The 23,292-nt window shown below is 44.4% G+C and overlaps 1 protein-coding gene across 1 annotated transcript in view; it reads right to left on the reverse strand.

Moving 5' to 3' along the window:
• Window positions 1-23,286, reverse strand: part of C2CD2 (C2 calcium dependent domain containing 2) — a 37,016-nt gene extending 13,730 nt beyond the window's left edge. Inside the window, exons 1-10 of the mRNA XM_015644235.2 lie at window positions 22,969-23,286; window positions 20,957-21,055; window positions 12,370-12,489; window positions 11,938-12,039; window positions 8,776-8,898; window positions 8,375-8,495; window positions 5,022-5,130; window positions 2,984-3,045; window positions 1,215-1,354; window positions 805-976 (exon numbers count right to left, since the gene is read on the reverse strand). Coding sequence (XP_015499721.1) covers window positions 805-976; window positions 1,215-1,354; window positions 2,984-3,045; window positions 5,022-5,130; window positions 8,375-8,495; window positions 8,776-8,898; window positions 11,938-12,039; window positions 12,370-12,489; window positions 20,957-21,055; window positions 22,969-23,250 — 1,330 coding nt within the window. The 5' untranslated portion in view covers window positions 23,251-23,286. The remainder of the gene's footprint in view (window positions 1-804; window positions 977-1,214; window positions 1,355-2,983; window positions 3,046-5,021; window positions 5,131-8,374; window positions 8,496-8,775; window positions 8,899-11,937; window positions 12,040-12,369; window positions 12,490-20,956; window positions 21,056-22,968) is intronic.
• Window positions 23,287-23,292: the final 6 nt, after the last annotated feature.

Genomic DNA, 23,292 nt, shown 5'->3' on the forward strand with positions numbered 1-23,292 from the left:
TACATATAAAATATAATATCTATATCTATAGATATTTATATATATATCTATATATATATCTATATTTCTATCTATATATAATTTATAGAATTCTATAGATATAGAATTTATTATACCAGTTATGCTTGTTCAAATCATAAGTGTTTGAGAAAATTGTTAAACAGAAATTCTCAACACATGTTCTGTGGTAAACCTGACCCCAAAAGGCCAGTAAAGTGTGACAATTTTTTTAAACATTTTTAAATGTTTAAAACATTAAAGAATGTTTTCAAACATTCTGCTGTAGTACATTAGACAACACCCACTTAAATATAAGATTTGCTTTAAGAGTTTAAAAGAACACAGATCTTCGTGATGCTTCACACCAAGACTGTTCACAGGTTTTACTTTTTATAACTTTCCCAAGAAAAACTGGAAAACCTGGAGGACATGCTGAAAAAAAAGGTGTTTTGTCACCAGGTAACACCAACCTGCATCAGAGGTGATAATACAGAGCAGGGTTAGAAGGCACAGGATGGTTTGTTATCAGCAAACCTCTGATATATTTGTCATGTGAAAAACCCACACCAAAACCCAGCCTTTCTAGGTTATCACACCACAATGAAGATTTACAGCGTGTGTTAAAAGAAACATTAACTGCTCCTCTTGTAAGGAAATTAAAAACCTGACTCTGGAGAATACAGACAACAACCCCACTCCAACACCTCAGGGAGCTCTGGAAAACAGAGCTTTCCTGCCATCCTGCTCCCCAGTGCCTGTCCTGGTGCCCGAGGAGGGGACACAGGAAGATCTGGATGTGCTGACCTGTGCTCAGGGGGGATGATCTCCCTTCCAGACGAGGTTTGGTTCTCACAGCAGTGACAGTGGTGACCACAGTCCCACAGGGCATCACAGTGCGATCCTTTTCGATCTTGGTGGCCAGCACTGGAGAGGAGACCTGCCTTGCCTTCAGCTCACTGGGTTCTATGAAAGAGAACTAAGGAGACAGAAAAACACCACCTCAGAAGCACAGTCAGGCAAGAAGGACACTCCTTCTAGCTGGTACTCCTCTAAGACTTTTGCTGAGCCAAACTCAAGAGTTAATTCTTTCAATAAGACACGAATACCTTGCAATCAGAGCTCTGACTCAGCCACAAGTCCAAGCATGAGATGAGCATTCCCAAGCACTTCCTGAAGCACAAGATCCACCCCAAAGCCCCCAAGCCCAGCAGTACCTCTGCACTGATGGATCCCAGCCCAGGCCCTGGCTCTGAGCTGCTCTCCCTGGGCTCGCTGATCAGGGCAAAGCTGTGCTGGCCACAGGGCTGTTTCCTGAACAGGTCTAGAGGTACAGTCACACTCCCACATAAAGGACCTGGAAGAATCAAATCAGCAAGGTCAGCCCAGATCTAAGCTGCCAGGATGTGGAAGGGAGAGAATATGGGAAGGAAGGAGAAAAATTCAGGCAAAAATTTGCAGTATCTGGTTCTACACCACAGGGCAGAGAAGTGGCATTTCACAGCTTTTTTTTTTCCATTTTATGACTATTCCTCAGCCTGGCCTAATACTGTGCAACAGGAAAGAATGGAATCATGAAATATTATGTATTTATTGTTGTTTCTGGCCATTATTTTTCCCTTTATATGCAGAATGTCTAGGGGAAAAAAAGGAAGCAACTATTAGGTTCTTGGACAATCTCCATAACCAGTTTCTGCATCTTTCATTTCAGAGGACAATTTCTATTCCTGCTTAACTGATGCATCACAACAAGAGTGTTTCTTAATTTGAACTTCAGTAAAACTTAGCAATTCTCTTGTTCCTCCCCTGACTTTAGCAGCTCCACTAGACCAGAACAAATTATTAGTAAAGGTACTGCACAATTTCAGCGACAAAATCATGGTTTTCTGGGCAAAGCAGAATGTTTGAAAACAACAAATTCCTACACTTCACTGGCCTTTTGGGGTCAGGTTATCACAGAACATGTGCTGAGAACTTGTATTAAACAATTTTCTCAAACACAATTTGGACAGGCCTAACAGGTATATTAAACTCTTGCCTGTAAAGTAGGGATCTATGTTATATTCATATAACTCAGCTCTCTGCTCATTAATATGATTCTGCTTTGAGTCTTCTATTAAAGTTTTTTTGAGAAGAACAGCTCAGCAGGTATGGAGGGGCAGAGGGGGAAGAAGAGAACTGTCAGTGAAATCCACTGGGACCTTTTTCTTCAGGAAACCAGCCTGGAAATTAGGATGTAGAACATTCCTGGTGTTGCTTGAAAGACTAAAGATGCTTAGTTACAGTCAAGACTACATTTTGTCCAAGCAAAACATAAGTTTGCTGGCTCCATATAAATATTTTTTTAAAAAAATAAAAAATAGCATCCATATCAGAAAATTTTTTTAAAGCTTTTGACTTTCCAATCCCTCCCATGATTACATATAAGGTATTGCACAACTTTGTATATCTAGATTATTAAAAATAATTCTGAAACAACAGAATCAAGTTGTAAAAATGTTTGAACCCCCATGTTTTATATTTAATTTAAATATATTTATATTTAATCCAGCATAATCAGAATTGGGTGCTTTACACCTAATTGTGATTTTCACACCTGAATTGTTAGGCAGTCTCTGGGACTTGAAAAGGAAGAATTTACAATTAACCACCATGATTCCCCTTCAGCCAGAGAAAGAACTCAAAAGCTTAACTTGAAACCAAAAAGGTTCACAGTGGATCTGTTAGATGTTTAGAAGATGGAAAAATACAGGATATCAGCACATGGAAGACTCAGTATGTTGACAATCTAGGAAGAAACTCAAAGATTCTCTGTAACCTTAACCCAGACCATGAGAGTCACCTGGTCACTGTAATCTCCTTCCACCCATGATTATTGATGGACCTCACAGTTTCTGTGGCCATCCAGAAATAAAAGGGGACTTCTGGCAACACTCAGCAAAGCTCACACACCAATCATGCAAAATAACTCAGTCTTAATACTTACTATCCAACTTTCCATCTTCTACTATTTGCAGTTGCAATGCTTTGGATTTGGCACTTAGTTCACTGTGAAGGAAAGAAAACCACGTTAGGTCTTTGCAGGCTGAGCAGATTTTCCTTCCCACATCGGTTTTCCCCTTTCCCCAGCTTTTCTCAGCCCTCTCCAAGCCAAACACTGCATCTTGCAGGTGGGGTAAGAGTGACTTAAAGGGATCACAGTCAGAAAAACATGGCCTGGGTCCCTCCCCAACTTTTGCACAGACTCAATTTGTTGAATTTAAGAGGCTTTTCTTTTCCCCAGGAGCTGACAAATGCTACCCTCCAAGCTGAAGATGGTTCCTAGTCTGACTGCTACACCACAGCACCAAAAAGCTTTGTTTCTCCTGGCAGGATCAAATTTGTAAGTCAAGATGCTGGAACAGGTTCAATCAACATCCCTGTCAAAGCAGGAAAGTGTCCTGCAAAAACAGGACAGATGCAAGAAAGCAAAAGTAGTTACAGCTTTAAATGAGAAGAGTCAGTATCACTTTCCCAAAACACAGCTCAAAGATGCTGCAAGCCAACAAGAACAAGCTTCTGTGACAAAACCCAGGTGAAGAACTCTCAGAATTACACATGTGGTACTTCCTAAAATGGACTAGACAACAGATACAAAACCTTTCCTCTGACTAAGACAGTGAAGCAAACTGGGTACCTACTGAGGAACCCCCCAGTAAAACTTTATTTTATAACCTTCTCAGCAGGCATTCTGCCAAAAACCCCAAGGGCATGCAAACATCTATTTAATTTTTCTATGTCTGTGCTTCAGGATGGTGTGATACTGGCTGCAGACACCCCACCTCCATTAGATGCTGTGGCACATCATCTGTGCAGCAGATTTTAAGTTTTTCTCTGCCATTCCCACCCTTCCTGCACCCCAAAACTTGGAAAGGAGCACCTTGATGGCATTACTGCTGCTTTGCCATGAAGCTAAAGCAGAGCCTGACATGGTGGTCAGTACAGTGGTGTTGAGAGTGGAGGTTATTTTTGGCTCTGAAGAAAGAAAAGTGCAGAGGTTTGTGTGTGGGAACTTGAAAGAAGTTCAAAAACCCCTGCCAAAATCCTAATCATTTATCTGTAAAAGCCCCCAAGCTTACCTCATGCACTTGTGAAAAGCAGTGTGGAAACCCCAGCATTATTCCTAGTTCAAGGCCAAATTCCAGCCGAGTTAATCATGTCCTGCCTGCCCTCTCTCAGCCCTTTCAGCTGGAAAAGGGTGTTATTCTTACAAACTTCCTGTCCCAAGCTGCTGGGAACTTGTCTGCTCTGCAACACTGAGCAGGCTGCTGTTCCACCAACAGATGGCTGAAGTGAATCACAGACCCACTGCCTGAAGCACTTTCTAATACTTCAGAAAACAAAGTTTATCAGTGACTCTCCCCTTTCCTAAACTCATGCACCTCAGAAGCCATTTTTGCTCTGCTGTTAGAAAATAAAAAGAGTTTTAGAATTGCTCACTTTTATTTACAGCAGTTGGGTGAATCACAGAATACTGTGTAGGCTGCCTGAAAGTCCCTCTTTTTGTTCTACAGGAGAAAGAAAAATCTAGTAAAGTTTTACACTGTCTTTTTAGTCATGGTCACCATTCTTTTAGATGGTCAATTGTTTTTGCACATTTGCTTTTCCCACTCAGGGGAGGGAATGGAGAGACATTAGATTCCCTTAAATACAGTTTTCACAGTAAAATGACTTCAAAACCTTGCCAACACTTCTTTTCTGGCACTGTAGGAAAGCATGAGGTGATTTATTATGCCTATGACTGCTGTCATCTACTAGAATCACGTATCTACCATGGAACACCTCGAGACCTGTATTTCATATCCATGCAGAGGGTAATTAGATATCCTGCCATCCCTACCAGCTCCAGATTTCTCTGAGGCCACACAGAGAAAAGCCAAGAATGGATCTATTTCAAAATGCCATTCTTCTCTCACACAGTTCAAGGAAAAAAAAAATAAAATATGCTTTAGTGTTAAAGTATTCTCAGTAGGTAAGTTACTTACAAGATAAACTCTTCCTTCCAAAAGGGATGTGCAGCATTTTTGGCTACAGAGCTGGAAAACTTCTGCATAGGGTCATTCAACTGAACTATACACACAAGGTCTGTGCTGCCTGTAAGGGCAAGAAAAATCAGCAGCCAGTTATTAATGCTCTGTCACCAAGAGGCCACTTACTGAAAAGAAACCCCTTTCCTTGCACACTGCACTTGTGAGCAGACTTTTGCAGACACTTCCTCACCCTCCCACAGAATAATTGCCTTCCCTTGGTTTGTACATTCATGGCAAAGGTCACTATTGCATCACTGCTGTCGTATGAACTACCCTACACAGTGTGAAACATGACAGCCCAATTTAAACCTTGCCATTAAGCAACAAAGTGCAGGCATAAAACGATCCAAAATGATAGGGAGATTAAAAAAAACCAAAAGAAAACAAAAAAAAAAAAAGTGAGAAGGTGATGTTGTGGGTGTGAGGAGGGGAGGGACTAAAGTTCCTTTCATCTTTAAAAAAACCAAGTTTTCTAAGTTCCTCCTGACCACAGTCACACTGGTTTATTTGGACATGAAAATAAGCTTTTTCTGCTGGCAAGTGACTGATGACAGCAGTGCTAATTCACAATGGTTTGTGCACTGTGGTTTTTAACAAGTTTTAAAGCGCTGCTGCAGACTTATCTCTGCCTTGATCTTGGAATTTGATAGTGTTGCAAATTGGCATATTAAGAGTAGTTACACTGCTGTTCCATGGGGAAATCGTTTGCCAGATGTGTTCCTCTTAAAACAGTTTCTTTAATATGGCTTTCACAGCATCAGAAATAATTTAAACCCAGACTTCCAACACATCAAGGAAAGCAACAAAAAGCTCAGTACTGACTGAGTGCAAAGCAAACAAAGGATGCTTCCCCCAGTTCTCCAGAAGAATCTGGGTTTGTATTTGCTACAAGCAGCTCTCAGTTGTTCTTTGGGGATGCTCTGGGGCTCTGGATCAACCTGGGCCTGGCAAGGTGATTAGAGGAGGCAAGCACTGTGTACACACAGCTTATTTGGGATCCAAGCTGAGCCCAGAGTAAGTAGCTGAGCTGTTTTTAAGGGGCTGAGCCTGAGCTGATGGACTGGGGCTGGTTTCTGCTCACCCTGAGCCTGGTCCTGCTGCCACATCCCCAGCCCAGGGCAGGACCCTGCACAGCCTGGAGCTACACCTGAGCCACAAACCAACTGTACCCAACAGGGCATTGCAGCTTTTCTCCCCTGGACACCCTGCTCTCAACAATTAACTACTTTTTCCTTACCAGCAGAAATCACTTTTGCCCTAAATAATTCCCTGTAGAGCATGTGTACAAAATCTAGGGTGACCTTTGTGTACACACACAAACTAAGGAGATAAAAACAGGCACAACCCATAAGCAGAGACCAACCAGTTCTGCTTCTGGGTATTCACCACTAAGATATCTACAGCTCCTATAAACCCTGTCAGCATCCATCAATCATCCATGGTTTCATCAGCACAGACAAGCTGCACCTCCCCAGGCCCCTGTGTACCTGTGCAGGTTAGCCTGCAATACTGCACAGTCCCATGGAGCATGAGTTCCAACAGGATATTTCATTATTGCAAGGGAAGGCCAGGAAAAGGGAAGGGAATATTAATTAAAAGTCAGCAAGTTATGTCCAGAAGCCAGAACCTTTCCAGCTGTGTGGGATTCCCACTGGATTTCAAGTGTAACAGTTAAACCCCATTATGAAGCTTTATTTCTCATACTCAGTTCCAAATATTTACACTCCAGGAGCTGCTGGGTAACAGCAAAATTCCCTCCATCTCCTGCTAGAACAGCAAATGGGGATTTTGTCTCCCAGCCTCTGTGTTCCCAGAGCAGAGCACATGAATTGTGTCTTTTCCCTCTCATTTTTAGGGAAGGCGCAGTGATTCTCAGAAGGTGACTCTTCTGTTCTGTGCACTGTATGCACACAAAGGTATCTCATCTCATCAATTTTAAAGTGAGGCAAAATGACCCAATCTTTAAGGAAGTTTGGCTTGCACTACAGGATTGTAGAGCAATAACAAATCATAGAATGGTTTGAGTTGGAAGGGACCTTAAAGATAATTTCATTCCAAACCCCCTGCCATGGGCTGGGACACTTTCCACTAGACTGAGTTGCAGTTGCCAGCATAGTTTTATTGATAAAAGACATTTCACAGCCAAGAGTTCCAGAATGGTTTTAAAAATATATTTTTTGGTGTTTTTTGGTTGTTTTTTTTTTACAAAAAGCTCTGCAGAGATTTTTAGGGGGATCACTTCCAACCTGGATGAGCAAAGCAGCATTATGCAAGACTCTAGGGCAGAAACCTATTACCTCTAACTGAATAAAGGAGAACAGCAAGTAGGATATATTTATCTAAAACTACTACTGCCTTGCCCAATTTAGCAGCCACAAGCTTCCATTAAAAACACCGTTATGGAATTGTTTAGTGGCCATAAATAACAGAGCCTCCAATCTGTATTTCTGCTGACAGAATCTGAGCTGCAGATTCTGCTCCAATCTTGCACTTGGAGAAGTCTGAGTACTTGCAAGACAGGCCTGGTGCTGCTTTCCAAACCCAACACTAACTTCACTAGGCTGTGACCTCTTTTTTGGCTTCATTCTCCACTTGCAAGAGGCACCATTGTTTCTCCTGATGAAGTAACTACATCAGGAGAAAATGTCCTTGACAACAAAAAAAAAGCCACCTTTCAGTAGTTTCTAATACAGGAGGACAGTTTGTGTTCCATCTGCAAATCACTCAAAAGTAAAGAAAAATAAGGGAATGTTGAATCAAGCCAATGTCATTGCCAGCAGTTAATGGAGAGCTGGATTTGAGCCCCTCATCTTGGGTACAGCCAAAGTGAGAACTTTTAGAAATTAAAACTACAAGCCATAAAATAATCAGCCAGCTTTATACACGTGGTCATTTCAATCTGTCTTCAGCAATGATGGATTTCTCTACAAGAAGAACAAGATGTTTAAATACTCATATAAACTAAAAGATACATTAAATCAGCAACTGGTACAGGGTGCCCAGAGCAGCTGTGGCTGCCCCATCCCTGGAAGTGTCCAAGGCCAGGCTGGATGGGGCTTGGAGCAGCCTGGGATAGTGGAAGGTGTCCCTGCCCATGGCAGGGGATGGAATGGGATGAGCTTTAAGGTCCCTTCCAACCCAAACCATTCTGGGGTTCTCTGAAGCCTGTTTCTCAGAATACAGCAATTTCTTAAACCTTCTTTTGAGAGCAGGCTGTAACCCAGAACTCCCACATTATCTCACCTGAAAGGAAAGTAAAAAACCCCAAGGCCAGGGCTGCCCACCATGGAGCAGCCGGGCTGCGTTACCTGCAGCACGGAGATCGCTCAGCTTCGCCGCGATGTTCCTCACCAGCAGCTTGAGCTCATGAGCCCTTGGAGGTTTGGGAGGACTTGTGCCCTGAGGGAGAAGGCTCGTGCTCTGTACATTCTGCAAAAGGCAAGCAGGACAAGGGGCACTGTGCAGGTGCCAGCACCAAGCCCTTGTGTCACACTGGCTCAGGGGAGCAGGGGTGAGCTGGGCTGTGACACCCACACTGCAGGTGTGACCACAGAGCCTCCACTGCCACGGGCTGTGCTGCTCCAAACGTGTGTCCCAGCTGGCTCTTGTCACTCAACACTGTTAAACTCACCTCTGAGTCACGAGTATATAATAAAAGCACTAAGCAGAAGGACACTTCTCAAAAGATTTTGGAAGGAATGAGCCTTACCTGAACCTCCTTTGTATCTGCAGGCCTCACACTCAACACGACAGATGGAGAAGCTGAGCTGAAGAGGTTCTTCAAGACATCTCTGAGCGTTTCAGATATTGCACATGTCCCTGCTGTCTGCTCCTATGAGGAAACAAACAATCAGGCTTCTCAAAACTCAGAAACTGAGGCAAAAATTAATTTGGTATATGTCTAAACCACCAAAGCTTTGTTCAGAGAGAGACACACGGTGTCTGTTGCTAACAACAGAATTTAACAACTGATCATGCAAAGAATTACTTAAATTTCTCTGTTATGCATTAAAGGAAAGCTAGAATTAAACACTGAAAAACTCATGCTGTTCTGAGAGTTAGGAAGGCACAGCTGTTATCCACAAAACCAGAAGTTTCTGTAACAGTTTTTTATCTTATAATGGTGTTTTAAAGATTCTGCACTGCTCTGAACTCCCCTGAGAGAGCAGATCAGGACATCAGATAAGCAGATCAGCACCGTTGTACTGATTTAATGGGAGTTATGCCAGTTTGCAGCAGCTGAGAAGAAACTAATCCTGTGCTGCACTGAAAAAAAAATATTACAGCATCTCCTGGAGGTCTTCAAGCTTGCTGAAAAGTGCAGTGTATGGACAGAGTCGTGCTGCTTTGGGGCACTGAGTTGTAGTTTGCCCATAAGACATGTCATGGCCATCTGTGCTCAGCACCACAGCCTCTGAGGGGTCAGAACACACCACAGATTCTGTGTGCACACATGTAGCTTCACATGGTTAATTCTAAGGTGTATGAAGAGAATGAACTGCCCCTGGCCTCCCTGTGCTCCTGGAGGATGCCTGCTTCTCACAGAATGCTCCTCAGGAATTCTCTTCTGCTCAGTTACCTACAGGGCACAGGTTTTTAAATCAAGCTGTCCCAGAAAGGGCAGATTGAAACACAACAGCTCTGAAATCTCACTGAGGTTTCTTTTCTAGAGGAAAGACTGAAGTAGGAGACAAAGATCTGACCTAAGAGCAGAGGACCCATCCATCTTTTCTCATCTGATATCACACTGAGGCTTCACTGATGTGCACCTTGCACAACAGGTCAAACAGATCAGGAGTAACAGCCCTGTCCCAGCTACCCACGTGTTACAGAAACATTTATGGTGCTTCACAGAAAATCCCAGGAATGCTGAAATCCTGCTTTACTGCCTTCTTACCTAACTGGCCTTTGATGACATGCTCAAAACATACAACAACATTGGCCAGTCCCACAAAAATCTGCTGCATTTACACCATGTGCCCTCAAATAACCACCAAGGAAACAAATACTCATTTCCTTTAATAAAGATCACAGTAAATTAGATTTTTTAAAGCCTCAGTAACAGCAATTCCATTACTTAAGTTACATAAATAAGCAGGTAAACTGTGGTTAGTCTTCATTGTTTTGGAGTTAATTTCCCTCCTCTGCTCTTACCTAAACTGTAAAATCCCAGTTGCCTCTCTTGCTTTGCCATCAGCCTGATGTGACATCTGTTATTTAACAGTAACAACAGCAACCTCAGTCACTTCTGTTCATTGGTATTTGCTGTTGTTTCCATAGTTATTTGGAAAGGAGATTGATTAAAGAGCCTCCTGCCAGCTCTGCCTCATTTTTAGCCTTCCTTTTTTTGGAAAGTAACTCTCCACCGCAGTTCCCTCGACAAGACCAGCTATAAAGGCTTAACTGCCTCCCCAAAATGATAAAGACAGCAGGTTTCACTCTGGGCTTCACTCGGGCTAGGGGTGTACACCACAGCCAGCCTGGGGCACATCAGCACATGAAGTCACCTTGTGTAAATCCAAACCCAGCCAGGTTGCCCAACACAACTCAGGTTCACCCAGCCATTAGCAAGAGAAAATGGGTTATTATCCCCAGCTTGTGTGATGTCAAAACCACCCCGGAGATAATCACAAGTAATTAAAGGTATTTATTTGTACACACAGTATTGCTTCTGAAAGAGGGGAAAAAACAAGACACAAAAGCTGACATTGAAGTTTAGGAGCTGAAGCAATTTCTAAGGTGTAGCTCACAGGTTTTAGCCCTCTGTTTATTGCCTCTCCTCTTCCATAAGTGCTAACACAAACTTCAAAGTGAAAATAAAGCCCGCTAACGAATAAAGACCTTGACAAGCTCATTCTAAAAATGCAGGCAAAGCAGAACAGGTGCAACTCTGCAAAGCTGGACTTGGGCACCTGTCAAAAAGCTGAGAACTCCAGTTTTTTGTCCAAATTGTGAAGTCCAGTGACTACACCAGAGTCATCTGTGTTTGTCAGGAAACATTTGATACTTAATGACTGTTCAAATGTGGATAATCAACATGCCACCCCGGCATATGAAGGTCATTTACATGTTACGTGTGCATAGTAAAACCTACATTAAAACACACTTCAAAAGCCTTGTCTGTCTTTAGTTATGAGTTTCCCATTTTCATGGACAAAAGCTGTGATGACAAATTATTATAATTGTAGCTCTCTCAGTAGAGGTCTTTAGAAGCAGCTCTACAATAAACTTATTTTTTAATGAGGCCTTCAGTCAAGAAAACAACTTCACAAATCATAAACAAGCCTTCCCCCACAGTTCTAAGTAACAGTTAAATCACCACATTTGTGCCAAAAATAAAAAAAATTGTGAAGGGTCAAATGCAGAGGAGAATCCCTGTCCAGATTAAACTCTTGCAGGGGATGTCCCAACAAATCAGTGCTCATATACAAAGATCAGGTGTAATTCCAAAAGCATCAAAATATTTTCAGATAATCCATCATCTCCTTAAATAACTGTATTTTCCCAGACACTTCTAATCTATTGTTGACAGATTTAAAAACTGATTTAAGTTAGGGAAGGAACAATGTTTTAATTGCTTTGATGGAAATACCATTACAACCGAGCTGTCTTTTATTATTTTAGAACTGTTCTGAGAGAAGATATTTAGGAACAGATTTTTCACACCTTGAATTTGGATGAAGGATGTTTGCAAAGTCATTTGTCTGTCAAATACAGACTTGTTTCAGTAATCTTGAGAGGTGTTGCTGGGTTTCAGAGATGTAGGGGTTTGATAGATGATCCATGGCAGATGCTTTCCACCACATTTTGGACCAAGGGGATGGAGACCCATCTGCTCTACCATTGTAACAAATAAAACTTACTGACTGACCTCCTGCACTGCTGGCTGGATTTCAAAGTTGATTTCATTGGTGTTAATGAGGAACCACTCAACTTTGACATCTTCTCCTTTGTCTTTCACATAGAGCTGAAGCTGTGGACAGGAAAAAGAGTTATTGTAGAGTGTTGTGGTGTCCTGTAAGGAAATTGTAGGTCAATCTCCACACTAAGGCTCAGGACAGGAAGAATGACATGAGTTTCTCAGTAGGTAACTCCAAAGTGACACTCTTAAGGAGGCAGAAGTTGCTGAAGCTTTGAGAGTACATGCCAGTTAAAAAAGGGAATTGCTCTAGATAGCCAAGTAGTCTACCCAACATGTTATTTATCCACAGTCTCCTGAAGAGGCAGCCTAATTTCTGTATTTACCACTTGCCCAGAGGGGAAACAAAAGGAAGGGAAGAGAGAACAACACTTAAGACTTTACCTGCAAGTGGACAGGGGACAGCTTCACAAAATACGACTGAGCTTCGGCCGCCGCAGGTGGAGAGGCTGAGACAGCAACCAGGAATTTAACAGAATCTCCCACAACGTTGCAAGAGACCACCTGGAGAAAGGAAAAGGATGAGGGGAAACAAAGGGAAAAACAAATTAGTCTTCAGAAGGTCTGGTGAAGGCAAGAAAGAAAATAAGAAATGAATTTAAGCTGGCAGAATTATGCTAATTTGTGCAGGTGGGAAATTTCCAAGCAATTTCATTCATGTTCCCACCTCCTTCTGCACCTTCTAAAAGCACACAGTTCAAGTGTTCAAATCTGTACATGAAATTTAATACCTGCAGATTATGGCATTTCCCAAAATTTCTTTTGCATTGTTACCTAATTCAGAAGTAAGTCCTCGCCTGACAAGGACTCCTTTCCATTTCACAGATCTATGTATTAAAAGCTCCAAGAGCACAAAGATGTTTATTCTTCTTCCTCTTCTGCTCTGAGCTAAGTAGCCTCCAACAGGACAGCTGATTTACCACACAATCTTTAGGTTAGTGGCATCCTACAAATGGGAAACTCTGCTACAGCAGAGGATTCTGAGTAATTCCAGTTCTCAATGGGATAAGGAGCAGGAGCCTTTAAGAATTTATTCAAGCCTTTGACCAAACCAAGAAAGGCCCTGAAATGTGGTGACAAAGCTAAATGTCTGGGAAAAGTCTGAGTGCCACTTGACTGCAGTACACTTTTACAAGCAGTAATTTAACTTGCTATCACACTGAGTTTGTAAGCAGCAGACAGTTTTTGCTCCCTCCCCTCTGCAAACTGACTGAGCTGCCACACAAAATTCCTGGAGTGTGCAGAAATTCCTGGAGGGTTCCTGGCAGCACAGGAAAACCCATGGGGTGGAAGTCAGAAATTATTCATCACACCACAGAGGCATGTTTGTTTTGCAAACAGATGTGCTGGTGGAGAAGGGCTGCTTGTCACCATCCCTCTGTGATTCCTGTCCCCACAGCTCCACTGTGGGAAGGAGAGTTGGGCCCTCCTTACCCTGACTCAGGCAGAGGGAACCAGGTCAATGCAATGCACAGACAAATAATTCCCTGCAAGGTTTGTCTGACATAAACTCTGCATGGTGCTATTAAATTGTGTTTGTGCACTTACTGCTCCGCTTATGGGCACTGGAATTGAAGCTGAAAGCTTTGAAAGGAATCATGTAACTCCTGAAAGATCCTTATCAGTCTCTCCTTAAATACATTTCATCTCTCTGGGATCTCTGGGGTACATTTTAAGGATGGCCAGGGTTTTATCAAGGGCCTGAGTACATCCATTAAGGTGGAGACTTAATTACAAAGGAGCAGGGAGTGGGGAGCTGGATATGACAAATAAAAATCCCAACCACACCCACAAGCAGTAAGATTTGCCTTTTCAGGTTATGTCTTTGCAAATTATAGTTTAGAAGTGGACAAATGAGTTTTCCTCACCTCTCCCCTTTCCCAAAGTCCAGATTCCTTCAGAAGTGATTTCTGACCTTAATCCCACACAAACAACACCAACACAAAGTATTATGATAAAATACAAAGGATTTTTTATAGCTAACAAGAAGAAAGAGTCCAGCTGCTTCCAGCTGCTTAGTTTACTTGTAGCTGGGATGAAACACTGAATCAATCCTTTCATTCAAAGTAATGGATTGACACTGATTCTTTAAAGACTTGGAAAAGGAAAAGGTTCTTCCCTCTTTTCTGAGGGAAGAGGAGGTAAAAGGACAGGAGTGATGCAACAACTGCCAACACTTCCATCTCCTAAATGCAGTGTTTTATCATCCATACATATTTTTTCCACACATCCATAGGAAGTTCAATGCATTCAGAACAAGTTAGACTTGCTGTACATGCAAGGCAGAGCCATTCATCTGGAATTTCTGGATGTCCAAGAGCCAAGGTTGCCAAGTATGTGGTTAATTAATGTTTTTAAAAGAAATAAAAGTGTGACCAGAGAGCTGGTAGATGAGTTCATGTGCCACTTGTTTCTTAATCATGTTTAATTCCAAGTAAAGGATGGAAACAGACACTGCAAGTGGCAGAACTTTCATTTTTCTTTCTGCATTTTGTCAAGAGATGCTAAATCAGTTTTTATATACGTATATATTTTACCTTTCATTTCAAAGGCCGGTGGAGTTTGGACTTTTAGTCTCCTTGATTAATTTATTTTTTGCCAATGACATCTACTAATCCCTACTCCCCTTCTGTCCTCACTTTTACTAAAAAAACTGTGGTATTCACATACAGTCTGCCAATATTTAATCCAATCATCAAAAGGAGTGGTTCTATGTTTGTAAATGGAAAATAATATGTATTTATGTCAGGTGAATCCCTTTGTTCTGGGAGAAGGATGGATGATGGAGTCAGAACACTAAGAAAAGCAGAATTTCAGGCTAGAATTTGAAGAGAAAGCAGCTTTGTTTTCATCTATGATGCTGCCACAAATGGTGAAAAGGTGATTAAAGAGACTGCAACTGCTGCTTCCCTTGCTGAGTGACATTCCTTTAGAAGTGTAGCAGGTGATTCTGATAGACCCAAGCAGAAATATGTAGGCCATTTCCCCCATGGCAGGCACACAAAGAAAAACACTGCAGCTTCCCATGCTCTGCTCCTTTTCCCCCTGCCTCATTCCAACCTGCTTCCTCAAATTCATTTTCTCTGCACAGACAAAGAGCTGGAGAAGGGAGGACCAGGCAAAGCACCCCTTGCTGCCTGGCAGGGGGAGGAAGAGGAAGGATAAGTGTCCACAAGAAAACAGAGGAACCTGGACTGATAGGAAGAGAGTTCTCCTTCAATTTCATTTATATTCCTCATTCTTTCTCCCACTGCCTTTACCAGAGGCATCCCCAGTTACCAACCCTCTGTTTTAGAGTCTAGAAAACCTGTCACTTTTATAACAAACTGATTTTTAAAAACCAAGCCCTGCACAGCAGCTGGGACCAGCTGACTCTGAACTCCCAGAGGGGTCACCCCCAGCTCCCTCCTGTGATCCCACCTCTGGACAGGACACATCTCCTAAATTGGCAGAAATAGGGTGAAGTAGCAGCACAAAGAAACAAAGTCCAAGGTATTTCCTCCCTCCAGCACCTCCCTCAGCACAAACACCCCTCTCTCCATGGGCTTTGGGGATCTCCCATGGAAGGAGTTCCCAACCCTTCCTCAGGTTCCTTTGTGTCCCAGTTCCTCCTCAGTCCTCCGCCATCCCTCCCCACACACAGCTGGTACTTAACACCCCACTGCCAGGTTATTCCTGCTCCTTCCAGCCTCTCCTCTTCATCCCTGACCCGACTTCCTTGTGATGGGATGAGCTGCAGTGGCCAAAACTCCCAGACCTGGCTGGGCTCAGTTCCCCAGTGCAAAACGCTGGTGCCCAGCTCCACTGAGCCGCAGATGCTGTGACACAACTTGCTCACACGTACCTAAATCTCTGAGTACAATGATCCTAAAAACAATTCTCTTCAAGATAAACAACCACAGGAACAAAGGAGACTGAAAAAGCACTGTGGTTTGAGCAAGACTATTTTTCTGAGAAAGTCAAGGGTCCATACTTGTGTACTCACAGCTATTAAAACCCTTTTGCCCTCCCCATCTATATCCAGGCTTTTTCCCTTTGCAGTTTCTCCAGACAGGCTTCAAAATTTCAGTTTTTTCCTCCCTAAAGTAGCAGCAGAAGCTGCTTCATCTCAAGAAGCACCTTGGTGCCCCTGCTCCTCACACACGGTGTCCTCTTGCCTTGAGGTTTCAGTTTTGGCACTGGCACCCCATTAATTTGTGCACTACACATTCCCTTTTCTTTATTCTTCCTTCTCCAAGTGCAGCAGCAGGTTCCTTCTCTGAGGAGAAGAGCTGTGGCTTCAGGGGGAAGTTCTGACAGCCCTGATGGGGAACATTTCCCTCACCTTCCCCAGGCCCTGACCACACCACACGTGTTTGTAAAACCCCCAGCAGTACAGGCCCTGATTGCCTTTTTTGTTTGTTTTCTTGAAGGAAATTTGTTTTATTGCACTTGGTATTTACTTCCAGAAAGAGAAGGTTACTTGAGGTTACTCAGTAGTATGTAAGTAATACAAATATTTAACATTTTCACAAGAAAATCAGAATTAACTATGAGGCAGCCCCACAGTGAAAGTTGCCTTGATCTCACTGTAAGATTTAGGACCTCACCATTTCCCATATGTCTCACAGCACACTACAGTGAAAAGGCTCTTATTTTTGGCAAGGAAAACTTATCTTGTCAATGGCCACACAGACAGTTTGTGTGCTTGGCTTAAAACCTCACCACAAGAAAAATTTTCAAGTCAAAAACCTGTTCCTTTAGACAGTCATTAGCACTCAGCTGTTCAGAAGAATTAAATCATCTTTTGGTTACCAGAGCCAATTCCTTCATTTCTTGAGGGGGTTTCTCCACCTTCTTCTCCACTCCTTCTTTACCCAAGCAATTTACAAAGTGACCTGAGCAAATTAAGGGGAGATGACAAATGCAATGTCTAACCCAGGCACAGACAGTTGTGGATTTTTAGGAGCCAGTATGAAACTGAATTTGCCTGTAAATCCAGTGAAAACTTCAGACCAGTTTTCCAAATGGTGGTAAACACCACGGTGAAGGCAGGGTGAGGGGTGGACTCAGTGCAGGAGAGTTTCCATGTCAGCAACAGAAACAAAGCAGAACTTGATGGAACATCTGAATTTATCCACTCCTTTGAGACCAATACATTCAAATTCAAATAGGTGGAAAAAATGGGGAGTGAGGGAATAAAATGAACAAGCAGGGAGTACAAGGAGACAGGACAGGAAGAATTTTCAATCCTAATAGGTTCAAATGAACATCAAACTGTGCAAAGACAGGAAGCAGTACTTATATTTCAGAAAGAGGAATATAAACCAATACCAAAACTAGAATTGCTAGTTTGGCCTCACTGTCATGCAAGCCTTTCCAAACCATCTGAGACACAGCACAGCTGAAGACATAGAGACAGAAAACCCTGGGAGAGGTTTGCCAGTTTGTGCTGTGGTAGCTTGGAGAGCAATTCACTCGCACAGCCAGCTCCCATGTCGGGGTGCTAAGGCTTCCCTGGTCCCTGTGCCAAGCTGCCAGACCTGACACAAGCCTACAGGAGGCCCAGACACATCTGCAGTAGCAGCTGGAAGGAAGACAGACAGTGCCAAACCCAGGATCACCTCCAGTGAGGCAAACAAATCCCCACCCGGATGTGTTCCCCTGACAAGGCACTCAGCTCTAAAGAACATTAGATCATAATGTTGTCTTGTTTACTTCTGTAGGCTCACCCCACTAACAATTCAGATTGTACTCCATCATTCCCCCATTCAGGGGGACTGGCATGTTTGAAAGGGAGAGGACAGTACAGCCAGCAGGGAGGTGAAAGCTGCAAAGAGGTTACCAAAGATTCTCTCAGGCACCAGACCTATCGCACAATTAAAAACCCAAAATACCTCAGGAGAAACCTGAAAGAAAATGTGATGCTCAGGAAAGCAGGCTGGGAAGCAGCAACCTAAAGGAAGATTAGTCCATCACACAGGAAAGCTGAAAGACCTTGAAATGCAGGAGAGGAATGCAATACAAAATACGTAGTTTGTGTGTGTGTGTAAGAATTAACAACTACTGCTCACACAAAGGACAGCTTATCACCAGGAGAGCACCACAGGGAGAGAGACCTTGATGCAACAAGGCACTCACAGCATGAAGCAGCCACAGGAGAGGCAGACTGGAGCCCAAAACCCCCCAGGAAAGTACTTCTAGAGACAAAAAGAAGCTGCCTCCTTGCACTGTGAGACCTCACCTGTAGGGCTGTGTGGCCCTGCAGCCATCAAGTTCAAAAACATGGATTTAATTGGAGCTGCTGCTGGGAATGGGTGCATAGGAGAGACTTAAGAGCCAGGACAGCATTGTAAAAGGAGATTCAAGGAGCAACTTATGTAGGCAAGCTAAACAAAAGCTAGAAGGAAATATAATCCCTTCATAATACATTTACTGACAGCAAGCACCATGGAAGAAGAGTAAACACATTAAGGAGAAGGGATTATATTAGTGCAAAAACTAAGAAAAGCCAAGGAAAAAAATCTCCCCAAGCCATAATTCCACCTTGACTTGTAAAAAAACCCCAGACATTAAAGCAGCAAAGATCTGGGATGGCTTTTGAAGCAAAATGAGGAGTTAAAAGACAACAGGAACTGTATGTCATGGTCAGGGTAGTTCACCCCACCAAAAAGAATCAGAAATAAACACATGAATGTAACTAGGAATGGAGCCAGTTAGGCATGCAGCAGTGACATTAAAGGAATGGCACTCTGAAGGAGTTTTACCCCTTTCCATTTGAGCATGAAATAGAAAAAAAAAGGGAGACTTCTGTCACAGCCTGCTCCATCCAAACTCACTGTGCCAAGTCCCCAGCAAGAGAATCCTCTTTTTTGCTGCCTTTTTTGTTGCTGTTTTTGTTGTGAAGTTCAAGTCCTCTGGAAATAGACTGCACTAATGGAAAGGCTGGCAGAAAAAGCCAAGACTGAGAATATTTCTAACGTTTACTTTATTAAAACAAAACAACCAATACCACATGATGAAAACAGGCCACTTCATTCTATATGTTTAGGCTCTGGCCCAAAACTGGAAGGAAGGGAACACATAAATAGGGGCTTTATCAAGGGGCAGTGTGGTGTAGCCTTCAGCCACAGAGCAGCTCTGTTCCTATCACCACAGCTTGGGCCAAGCTGAGAAGCAGCAGCATTCCAGCTGTGTCTGCAGCCCTGCACTGTGCAGCACACACCAATTTCTGTCAGAACTAGGAGTTTGGGAAAGCTGCAGACAGAGATTTCTATTTCACATGCAAACATTAAGAGTTTGAAGAGAACGAGGTAAAAAGAAAACACCAAGAAAACCCCCCCAAAAACCAAATACCCTTGGTATTACCTCAGGAAATATAAGACACAATTATCATATAGGAGAAATCCTGAGGTGTTTAGAGAAAGGGATGTATTTAAAGAAGAAGGAAAAGTAGCTCCCAGACTGCCACTCTAAGGTTATTATAGCCCGTAATTCAAATAAATATTCAGGTTGTACCTTAACTGAAAGAGTAAGAATGATTCAGAGAACTTTTTCCAGCAGCTGTGCACAAGACTATTGAAATGGGTTTTGGCACAGCTCAGAAGGACCCAGTGTATGAAAGCAAACCTGTTTTATTACAACAATTTTTAAAATGTGCTTCTATTGGTCTAAGCTATTTTGAAACCACGTCAGACTTCTGTCTGCAGTGTAACACCACAATTAAGATGCTGGAATGGCTCAACCCAGCCCTGCCTGTCCCTTCCAGCAACATTTTAGACACTGCACTGCAAGACACCAGCTTTCTGTGCTGTTATTTGTCAGCTTTTACTTGCAGCAGCTCTCCCTCGGGTTCTGGCTTCACATATGACACAGCACATCCCTCTCAGACCTAGCAGTGCCCTCTCCTTACTATTTCCCATCATGGCATCTTCCAGAGACACTGAATAACACTTGTGCCAGCCCTACAGCCCTACCAAGCCCAGTCTCTCCAGCCTCACTTGCCCCTTGCTGGGGGCAAGGGATCACTGGCACTGCAATAAGTTTTGTATAAGAGGAGGAGAAAATAAGTACACAAACAGCTTTACATGTTAACAATCCCCAGCTGCCACCAGTCAGGGTGTGCCTCTAAGTTGTGTATCAGGCAGATAAGCATGCATAGTTTTCAAAGGAATCATAGGAGAGCTGCTTAGCATCTAAATCAGACGAGCAAAGCAAAATAACAAAGCAAAACTAAAAGAAAAGCATTAGGCGAATTTGATGCAGGTGCCTAATGTAACCAGTAGTTACAGTCACTAGGACAAAAATGCAGGAGCTATCATTGTTAATAAACATATATAGATTTATTTTTTTCCCCTTTTAATGCATTTTTACTGTTCTGAGAGCCACATTCTGCCTTATTTTAATTTCACAGGCACTGAACCACCTCCCAGTATTTGCAGTGGGACAGGAGGACAGAAATCATTTGTTCCTCATTGAATACAGGGTCCAGCAGAGTCAAGACTTCACCCTCAGGACTCTGCACCTGTTCCACGGATCCTTACTCAGCTCCCACTTAGGAAGCAAACCTGTAATCAGCCACACAAACAGCAAGAGGCAGACAAAGATGCTTGCCCGTCCCAGGAGAGAAGTTTCTTTCTTCTCAATGAAGTTCCTACTCCACACTTTAGCAATAGGATGTGGAACCATCATCAGGACTGTGGAGGTGGGGGAAAGGGCTGCTCCATGAGCTCATCGAGGGTGTAGCTATAAACTTGGCATAACCCTGGTTTTTGTGCATCTGGTGGAAGCCCTGGAGCACATTCTGCTCACATCCAAAAGAAGTGAATCAATGCAGGGAGTTTGCACAGGTTCTTTAGAGAGGCAGCCTCTTACCCACCTCGACAATCACAGGTCAAGGGTACAGATATATTGACAAATAAAACTTCCACTAACACTAATAAAACATTTCCTGACCCAAAGTACATTGAAAGGCAACAAATCCAAAGTTTACCTTCTCTTCAGCTGACTTTACAACACTGGTAACTTCTTTAATTGCTAGCTCAAGTGGTTCTGCTGGGTCGTCTTCCTCAAACGTGAGCAACTGGGAATCCTAAGAAACAAGAAAAAAAAGAAGCATTGTTAAGTGATGAACCCATCACTTGAAAACAAGCGATAAAAATGCACTGCCAGTCAAGTTCCTGGAATTGCAAATGTCTGTCAAAACTTCCATGTATTAATTGCATGACACCTCACTCCATAATACAGGGTAGAGCCTGAAAACATATACTTAGGACATAACTATGGGCCTAATCATAACCCATCTTTCCCTGTAGTAGAATACCAAGGTACACAGTGCAGAGCCAAGTCCATGAACAGCAACAGGGTTCAGTGAAACTGCTGTTCTTCAGCAAGGATTTATCAGTGCTGTAGTTCGAAAAGGCATGTTTGGTTTGGCCCTCTAATACGGGTGCAATAAGCTATGCCAAAACTAAGAAACCCCAAATATCATCTTGCAGAGGTGAGGAAAGAAGCCTTCCCCTGCCCAGCCCTCCTCATCAGTGAAGGCAGACAGTGATGACAGCCACTCAGTCATCACACAGACAGCAGGGCGAAGGCAGCCTTTGGGCACTGAGGTCATTCCTTCAGAAGCATCAGCACCGCATTCTTCACCTGCTACCCACACCGAGCACTCAGCCCCGCTTCCCTCATCACCCAGGGTTGTTTTGCACACGGGAATTTCATTAGCTTCATGCTGCTGACACTGTTTTGGGATACTGACAGCGGGAGCAACGCCACGCTGCAGTTCCAGGTGCTGAACAACTGGCTGCAGCTGCTCACCTGGGCAGGGAGGGTGTCCATGTCCCTGTCCCAAGGGCTCTGCCCTCTGCTCGGGGACAGGAGCTGCCACTTGTGTCTGGTCACTTTCAGCTCCCAGCACCTGTGCTCAAGCTGTCTGGACCCTTCTTTCCCACAAGTGCAGGCAAGCCAAGCTCCATTTCTTAGCACAACCCACTCTTTTCTCAACCACACCATGAAATTTGAAAGGGCAGACGAAATCTTTTATTTTTGCTGCCCAACTTATAATATTTGGGAAGTGTTCATTTTTATTCCTTATCTTTCACACACACATGTTGCCTCACTCCTCCTTCTTCCCCAGCCTGCTCCCTGACACGTAGGGAAGAACCTCTTTGGTCTAAGACGCACGCAAATTCAGAGACCTGGGGACATGCCACTTCCTAGAGTTTATCCTCAGCATTTTGCACTGACACGACAAGGGTTCAGTCCTCAGGACAAGGAAATCAGCTTGCCACAGGCTCACCTAACCTCCTCACCTCACCGGGCATACCATTACACACCAGCGCCAGGATGCCACACTGCGCCTTTTTCAGGAAGGGCAGGTTGGGATGGGAAGAAATAGCAGGTTTTGTGCATCCTCCCTGACCCGGGTTACAGACGAGCTGACCAAACCCCGAGCATCCCATCCACCATCCAGCGGGCTCCTGCGCTTGGAGTACAACACACACATGCGGGCTCAGCAGGGCCTGAGGCGTGACGGGGGAAGCCCAGCTCTGGGAATTATTTGCCGAAGGACGGGCCGCAGGCCCAGGCCAGGAAGTTTCCATTGTTTCCTCGTCCCTGCGCCCGGACAATGTTATCGGCGGAGCGAACCCCTGCCAGGGGCTGCGGGGGTCGGCGCTTTCCTTCCTCCCCCATCCTTCCCCTCTCCCACTCCGCGCCTCTGGCCAGCTCCCTCCCGCGATCCCAGCCAAGCAGCCGCCGAACACGCACGTGTAAATATCCAAACACACACACGGAGACTCAGGAACACACCCGCTACATCCCTGCAGCAAGTCCCGGCGTCCCCACAGCCGCTCATCGCAGCGGGAAGCGCCCGGAGCCGCGATGCCCCACGGCCGGGAGGCGCCGGCCCCATCCCGGCGGACGCGGGGGAGCCGCCGCCGGGCATCCCCCGTCCCTTCCGTCCCTCCGCCGCCCACCCACCACCTGCATCCCGGCACTCACCGCCCGCTCCGCCGCCTCGGCTCGGAGCGCCGCCACCCAGGCCCGCCGCCACTGCCGCCTCCAGCTGCCCCGCGACAGCGCCCAGGCCAGCACCGAGCCGCCCTCCTCCAGCAGCTCGTCCCGCCGCACCGGGGCAGCGGCGGCCGGCGCCGGGCGGCCCCTCCGCAGCGCCAGCAGCGCGTACTGCACCAGGTACACGGCCAGCGTGGCCACCGCCGCCACGAAGAGGGCGACCAGCGCGCCCCAGCGCAGCTCGGCCAGCCCGCCCGGCAGCCACGCCATGGCTGACCATAATGGGGCCGCGACTCCGGAGCCCTCCAAGGC

This window comes from Parus major, chromosome 1, assembly GCF_001522545.3.
Source record: "Parus major isolate Abel chromosome 1, Parus_major1.1, whole genome shotgun sequence".
Taxonomy (NCBI): domain Eukaryota; kingdom Metazoa; phylum Chordata; class Aves; order Passeriformes; family Paridae; genus Parus; species Parus major.